Below are 8313 nucleotides of genomic sequence, written 5' to 3'. Positions count from 1 at the left end.
CCACCTCACCTCCCCCAGGTCCTAACCGCGGAACATACCCTCTCAAAATCTGACTTATACCGACCACAAGAATCTTCTTTTCCATTGTGCGTTCTCTGTTGCCTTCTGTTCTCAGATATTGAGATTTATTCAGAATTGTCTTGATACAAAACATGCATCACGCAAACTTCATCAACTTATTTTAGGGTTTGTGAAGTAAGTGGTATTTTTTTGCATTTTTTTCTGGAGTGCAAAGCAGGTGTACCAATCTTCCCTGATATCTTAATGCTAGCGAAAAAACGGAGAGAAAAATGCTAAATCCATGCCACATTTTTATAGAGAGATCCAGATCCATTTAAAGTGTGTGTTTCCAATACTGCTGGTGCTGTACCCTCGACATCCTGCTATTAGGCCTACTTATTTTTTGTATTAGTCGTAATAGTTCATAGTTAATAGTTATCCTCATGAATTGTGAGTAACAATTAACCTGATGTAAGCGTTCAAAATAAAAACAATATATTTGGCGCGACTCTTTCTGTTCGTTGTCTTATCGCGAGTCTTCGTCCGTGAGATGTGTTGAAATCTCGTATGAGGTTCGCAATCTGTCATGGCTGCCGCGCAGAAACTCCAGAGATGTGCGGTTTCTCCAACCGGAAAACATTCGGCGTCTATTATCTTCCTGCATGGATCAGGTGTTTATACGATTACTATGCATGGTTAACAATCGGCCTCGTTTCTTATGTATCGTTTGCTCCGCGTTACGGTCAAGCTATGGACTGTGATGTAAACATACCAGTCCTGAATACAGTGATCAGCTGACATACGCTTCAAGGACGGGGTGGATCTTCTCTTGTGAACTGGAAACAGACTCTCACAGTGTTGTCATACCTAAGAATATGATTATACATTACAATAAAATCATCTGCAGATAAATACCAACATCATTGTCCTTTTTTGATTCATATTGCAGCACGTTTAACTATACCAAAACAAGTGACAAATGTGATATCCCATGATATCCCATTTTAACACAAAACAATACTCGATGCACTTGATGAACACCGCGGATGGCTGGGATAGTAAAGTCAAAGGGTCCTTCTGTACATTGAAGTCATTTTCGACGTGGCAGGTAAACAATACGTAGGAGGCATACTATATTAGTGTAAATATGACTTATGTGAATGCATTATGTCTACGTCATGAAAATTATAAAAAAGTAACCACTATTATGGTCACACATAACCATAAATTGATGCTTATACTTACTAGATGTAATCTAAACAGCTGAAGCCCCTGTAATACCCAATGACGGCAGTGCATTGGACCGTATACAATTCTCTGCTCCAATGTGCAGGTGACACTGGACAGGGACTACGAGCCTGGGTTCGAGATGTTGCGGTGCCTGATCTGTCGTTTGGCCACATCAGGGTGGTGTATCCCACAGCCCCTGCCAGGTAGGCTGCAACCACTCACCCAAACCCACGAGCAAGTAGGCTCATTTAGTAACACTTTGATGATATTAGTAACTCATCGCAATAAAGTTAATTATATTTCTGGATATATAGGAAACCATTTAAGTAATTATACGGTAATACCTGTTTTTCAATAATCCTGCGAAATAATTTCAACCATCGTTAATCATAGATACCGATTGGTCTATAGTCCAGGAATATTGTCTGATAGGCCAGCCCTAATAATTATGACAGCTGACTGTCGGTGTTGAACTGTGCTTTCTGGTGGTGCTTGTGTCCCCGCTCAGGCCGTACACACCCATGAGGGGGGCATTGTCCACCGTGTGGTTCGACCGCCACAAGATCTCCAGGGATTCTCCCGAGCACCTGGAGTCAGTGAACGCCATGTGTGGCGCGCTGGGCAGAGTCATAGAGGAGGAGGTTAAGGCTGGGGTGCCCAAACACAGGATGATAATAGGTAATCAGTTGTTTTGAGTTGTCAATACAGAACAGATGTGTAATAGGATTAGTTAAATTGTTTGCGTCAATGTGTAGTGAGTCAGCCGTGTATTGTCTCTCCCCGTGTCTCTTTATTTCCTTTCCTCCCCTTTCGTTGAACTCCATCTTGATTTCATACCCTTCTCTTGAGCTTGGTTTCATTTCATCGTTTTCATTTTCAAATAGCACTTTCCCACTCGTGTTTCTGTCCTCCCTACTACACGCATGCGCGCGCACACACACACACACACACACACACACACACACACACACACACACACACACACACACACAGTCACGTGCACGCACACACACTCAAGCCCTATCTTGCTCGCACACACACACACCCACATACATACAATCACATGCACAAACACACACACACAACCACACACACGCAAGCACTATTGCACACACACACACACACACACACACACACACACACACACACACACACACACACACACACACACACACACACACACACACACACACACACACACACACAGTCAAACATACCCTAATCCATTGTAGCCTTGGAGTTCTTGCCTCCCCTGTCTCGTGATATAAAATGAAGAATGCAAGTCATCGGGTTACTGTGTGCTTTTATATGCTTCCAATTGTAAAAAAAGAAAAGGTATTGCAATGGAATTGTCAGGTTGGGAAAAAGCTTTTACCCTGAATACTTGGGTTGGTGTATAAATAACAACCAAATGGAACGTCTCGGATCAACCGCAATAAATAATTTGTCTGAACCAAGGTAGAGGTTTCCCACTAGGAACATGTGGGAGGCCATCATGTGCTTTTCATGTTAATATGAGAGTATAAATGATTGTCATACACTGAAAGGAGACCACTTAAGAGTAGTGGGTGGTTAGCCTACATGCCATGAAACATCTTGAGGCACGCTAGTAGAGGGGGGGGGGGGGCCATATTGTGTTAAGGACTCGGACCAGAAAAGCCCAGAAGAGCTCAGCTCCTGAGAAAAGTGATTTGAAAAACACATGCTCAGGAGGGAGAAATATGCTGGAATACTATCATACTAAATCATAACATTCTCTCATTAACTATAAATACTCATTTCAGTCACCACTGATACCCAGAGAAACACGGCTCCCTTGTAACCGGGGGGTCCACTTCTCGCCGGCCCTGTTGGACTGACAAGTGCCAGAACCTTCTGTGGAAAAAGTTTGGTATTTTGTATTTTTATTCAAACTAACTGGCCTGGGGCTCACGTGTCCAGGTTCCTGACTGAATTCCTGACTCCCCCCCCCACCCCACCCTCTCCACCCTCTCCACCCTCTGCTCTTGCGAGACAAGTTGGGCCATACATGGTATACAAACGTGTCACACAAATATGTTTGGATGGCCGCCGCCAAACAACAAAGTGGATGTTGCCCAAGGACTCGAGATTTAGTGCAGCTGAGTGATAGAGCACGAGGGGACGAGAGAGAAATCTGGGATGTTTTATTTTTTGTGAACCCCTCCCTCCCCTCATTCCTTCCCGTGCCCCGGCTGACAAGGAGGATGATGGGTACGCCATGTGCCCAGATGTGCCCAGCAGTGTGAGATTAAGGACAGGCCCATGAACCAGGTGGATCATCCAGGAGACCAAAAAAAAAATGAAAAGGATGATGAGGTGGAACCACCGAGTCCTATTCATCTTAATAGTTATTTTTCAAGCGAGGGATGAGAATTTTCCGTTCCGAAAAGCCCTGAGTGCCATGAGCAAGCTTCTGTTATGCCGATGGAGATGAATGTTTTCGAAATGATACCCCTTTGCCTGGTATGAAAATGAGAATGTGTCATTTTTTTCCCCTGGCAAACTCTTTGCTGCTATGTGAATATTTTGATAACTCTTTGTGTGTGTGTGTGTGTGTGTGTGTGTGTGTGTGTGTGTGTGTGTGTGTGTGTGTGTGTGTGTGTGTGTGTGTGTGTGTGTGTGTGTGTGTGTGTGTGTGTGTGTGTGTGTGTGTGTGTGTGTGTGTGTGTGTGCGTGCGTGTGTGTTTCCTTCTCTGCTCCTGGAAGGGGGGTTTTCGATGGGTGGAGCCATGGCGCTACACCTAGCTTGTCGCTACCATCCCGAGGTGGCGGGTGTCTTTGCCCTCTCCAGCTTCCTGAACAAGGATTCTGTGGCGTATAAGGTACAGTCGCGTGTGCCGATATGGCTGTTAATCCGTGTAGGATAGTCTGGGGGTAAGGCGCTTTGAACCCCAATATCCGCAGCCAATCGGCTGGCATCCCTGAGCAGGATGCTTAAAGCACCATTCCCATCTGGGGGATCTCTCCTGGCTTCACTAAAACATTCCGTACCAATATAATTTGTCAAAAATGACTTTGGTGTGCCGATTCTGCCTGAGAGCATAACAAGTACAAGATTCACAAACTCCATACTGAAACGATGCATCTCTCCTCCAACCCCGCAGGCGGTGGAAGAGAGGGCGAGGGTGGGCGGCGGCCTCCCCGAGCTCCTGCAGTGTCACGGGACCAGCGACGACCTGGTCCTCCACCAATGGGGAGAGGACACGGCAGCACTGCTGAAGAAGGCTGGCATGGCCAGCACCTTCCATTCCTTCCCAGGGCTCCACCACCAGCTGTGTCAACCCGAGGTGGAGCTGCTGCGCTCTTGGGTCCTCACCAAGCTTCCCCCCTCTCCAGCTTGACCCCTGACCCCCATTCGCCATAACCCTCCACAGACTCTTCGATTCAATTCCAAAGAGCTTTATTGGCATGGAAAATAAACATTTACACTGCCGAAGCTGCAAACTGCCTCTCTCAAACTCGATACCCATTCAGATACTGTCAATAAAAACATTAGTATTATCTTATCTTAATGTCTTCTCAGGTGAATGTTTTTGTGAATGTTTTTCTGTGATCTTGATGCGTAGACATGCAGCAGCTGTGCACCAGTCACAGAGGATTGTTACACTGGAACAGGCCTGCATGAATTCATTCATGTATGGCCTGTCACCATTTGTCTTGATGTACCACAGCCCTGGAGTCCTAACTTTTATTATGTCACAACTTTGGCTCCCTCTTAATGTCGTTCTCCCCTACCCATGGTGATGGTTCTTGTGAGATGTGTTCAACTTGTGTCTGAACATGAGGACAAGGACTGTTGGAAAGAGATCTTTGATGTTTTTATTTGATTATTCCTCCTACTTTTCTGCTGCAGTGAGGTCTACACAGCGCATAGGGGTGGAAGGTATTGAATGAATAACACTGCTATGATGTTGATTAAGGGGCCACTAACATGAGACAGGCTGTCCAAAGCATTGCCTGTGCACACTTGCACTTGAATTCCTGTGTGCACCACACATTGGCCTGCACCCTTCTCCTTTAATTAACTCTAGTGTGTGTGCTAAGAAGCCACACCAGATAGCAGGAAAAGGAAGTCAGATAGAGGGAGGAGGTCAGGGCTTCTCTCTCCCACTGCAAAGCTGACCAGTTTCAGCTCCATGTGTAGCTTTCATGTGGTGCACAGTGCATAATATGCACAAAATTAGTATCCATATCATTCCCTACTGTATATTAATGTGGGGAAAGCAAATCTGTTTTTGACATTGCCAAGCTCCCCAGTTAAAACAACTAAGCAATGATCTTGCCTGTATTTCACTGAAATTGCCTAGCAAATAGGAGATTACTGCCTGTCAACAACAGAGAAATGTAAAATAATGTCACACAGACACTTTTCTCCTTAAACATCTGTATTTTTATAGAGCTGTGGTTTTGCTAGACAGTGGGCGTTTCACAGGGGATCCCTGCAATAAGAAAACCAGAATCGCTTCGGCCTTGTCCTCTCAAGCATCCCTGGAAACATGTTGTTGCTGAAGTGTAACACAAGGACATCAACTGTATGTATTTCACTGCAAAAGAAACGCTTATTACAAAATTTGCATTCCAACATAGAAACCTGTTTTCCAGAGAAACCCTGGCTCGGACACAGTTTTGTTTTATAGTGCCAACAAGGCCATTCAAACTCACATGGGGGTTAAAACAAAAAAAGGCTTTCGCAACATCCTGTTCTAAACATCGAGGAAGTATTAACCTTCAGCATCTGTTTTTATCCCCACTGTACTTACTCTGCACCAACGAGACACGTTTTCTGAACTCAAATACTTCGCTCCCCAGGGCAGACATACGTCGTTCCCACAACAGGTCGGATTCCCACTCATCCAAGAAAGATAATGGCTCCACAAATCGTTTTAGAGATTTTTTGCTGCATGTCCTCAACCTTGTTCCTGATACATTCTCTTCTTTCTTTCTCATCATCTTCTATCGCTCTCTCTCTCTCTTCTCTCTTTTCTCCCCCTTCCTGGACTGGATGGAAATGCAAGTATCGGTTGCACTCTGATTAGGCAACCTTGTTGAGATCATCTTGGGAAGGTTGGGGGGAGGGAGTTGACGCCGCGGGGTTGGGGGAGAGTAGAAAGGTGCACCCCATGATCGGGGTGAAAACCCGGGCCTTCGCATTTTTCATTTTTGGGGCGGAGGGAGTGGGAAAAGAAAAGTGCGGCCAAAGCAAACAAGAAGGAAGTTCAGAGTTTCATTCTGGGCCCGATCGCTGATTACTTCCAGCTATGTGTGAAAGAATGCTACTGTTGAGGGGCCAGCACAGACCCCCCCCCCCCACTCCCCCTACCCCCCAAACCTTGTCTCCTCCTGCAACCCTCCCCTTTCTCTCCCTTAGGTCCCACAATCCTCAGCTCTTTGCCTGGCACACTCGCCTTGCCTCTTGATCCCTAAACCTCAGTCACTCCCATAACACCCCCACACCTTTCTTCCTAATCTCTTTCTACTCCCCCTCTCCATCCCATCTCTCTCTCCCTCTTTCTCTTCTCCTGGCCGGCTTTATGATTTAATAATGAGAATTGATGTAACTAATAAAGAGGACTCCTCAATGTCTACACCTCCCTAGGTGAAGCCAGGTGAGGAAATGTCCTTATTATTCTCACCAGAACCCTGGGCCACTTCCCGGGACCGCCTTCTTTCACTGTTTCACTACACTTTCTCACCACTGTCACCCATTGAAGCCTATTTGGTTTTTGACGCCAGTTTTCTGGGTTTGCTGGCGACTCACATAATGATTTGCTCTTACTGTAGGGCTGTCATCAGAGTCAGCATGCAGCGCTGATTAGCTTAGCATTATCATATTTGGTTACGGTTGTCGCTCACGTACCCATTCACACCCACCCATGTACCACCTCCCCCACCCCCGGACCAAACCTCGCCCCCTGATGGTGGGACTAGGACACGCTTCACCGCCTGTGTGTCAGGGGGAAGGAATGCTAATCTGGAAGGGTTGCGGACTGTAGAGTCGAAGCGTTTTTGGCTGCCAGTTTCCACTGCGCACTACTTTCCACGTGGAGCCCCTCCAGAGCGGCCGGGCTACAGGAGGAATTCCCGGCCGAGGGAGTCCGAAACACTGACAGACTCCAGATCAGTCATCCCCACCCCCATTAAAAGGTCAGCGCTTGATTACCAAGCCTGGGACTCAATGCAGCCCAACTCTATCATGATTTGCAGTGATTCCCCTGTACAGTAAAGACACATTTCTCTGGATGGATTTGCAACTCGTTCATTTCAGTCCACATATCTGTGAGGAGGTTATGTGCCTGCAATGGTGGGATTGGTCGTGGACATGGCGGGGGTTTGCACAGGCCGTATGCAAGTGCAGGGATGTCGTGCCAATGCAGACATGATTGCATCATGCAGTTTGCTGGGAATCGGAGGGTTGCAGGAATACCCCTTCCCACCTCAAAATTCACTCCATAGGCCATAGGGTTATGATTTGTGAAGTGAATGCAACTCGCCGTCATTTTCCTGGAACTACTTGTGATGATACCTATTAAGATGGTGCATTATCCCGCTGAAAGTTTCCATCTGAGGGTAAACTGCAGCCATAAAGGGTTCAAATTGGTTGTGGCCCATCTGTTCGCTTGCACGATTCTCCCCATTCTCCTTGGACCACCCTTACCAACTTTTTTTTTTTTTAATGTACGGATGCACTCAAACAGCCCAGGGCCCAAGGGCGACTGCCGCTTGATGCTAAAACCAACTTGCAAACACCAACTGTCATGCCACATTCAAAGCCGCTGCGGTCGATCGTGTGGCCCATTCTGATGCTCAATTGAACACTAACGATAGCATGACATTACAATCTACCATATGCATAACACCACACAGCGGTCGTATTCTGATGAGGTTGACCTGGCAACGAGAGAACCATCACCAGCACAGAGCTTGAACCAAAGGAACAGGTAAGTATACAGATATGTCTCCCTCAAGCACAATATTTGTATAATAGTTTGTCTTCCTCCTTCCGACTTGCTTCCGAGAGCAATTTGTCACCCGATCTCTCTCGGAGGAGTTCCTTTCATCCAA

General features: G+C 46.4%; 1 protein-coding gene across 1 annotated transcript; it reads left to right on the top strand.

Moving 5' to 3' along the window:
• Positions 1-574: 574 nt before the first annotated feature.
• lyplal1 (lysophospholipase like 1) lies at positions 575-4757 on the top strand. Its single transcript, XM_084471799.1, has 5 exons — positions 575-671; positions 1334-1433; positions 1739-1908; positions 3958-4073; positions 4356-4757. Exons 1-5 carry the CDS (start codon positions 587-589, stop codon positions 4590-4592), a joined length of 708 nt encoding a protein of 235 aa, XP_084327925.1. The 5' UTR covers positions 575-586; the 3' UTR covers positions 4593-4757.
• The last annotated feature ends 3556 nt before the right edge of the window (positions 4758-8313 follow it).

This window comes from Micromesistius poutassou, assembly GCF_964030765.1.
Source record: "Micromesistius poutassou genome assembly, chromosome: 8".
NCBI classification, from domain to species: domain Eukaryota; kingdom Metazoa; phylum Chordata; class Actinopteri; order Gadiformes; family Gadidae; genus Micromesistius; species Micromesistius poutassou.
The sequence above is the reverse complement of the archived record's forward strand: the minus strand, read 5'-3'. Positions and strand labels throughout refer to the sequence as shown.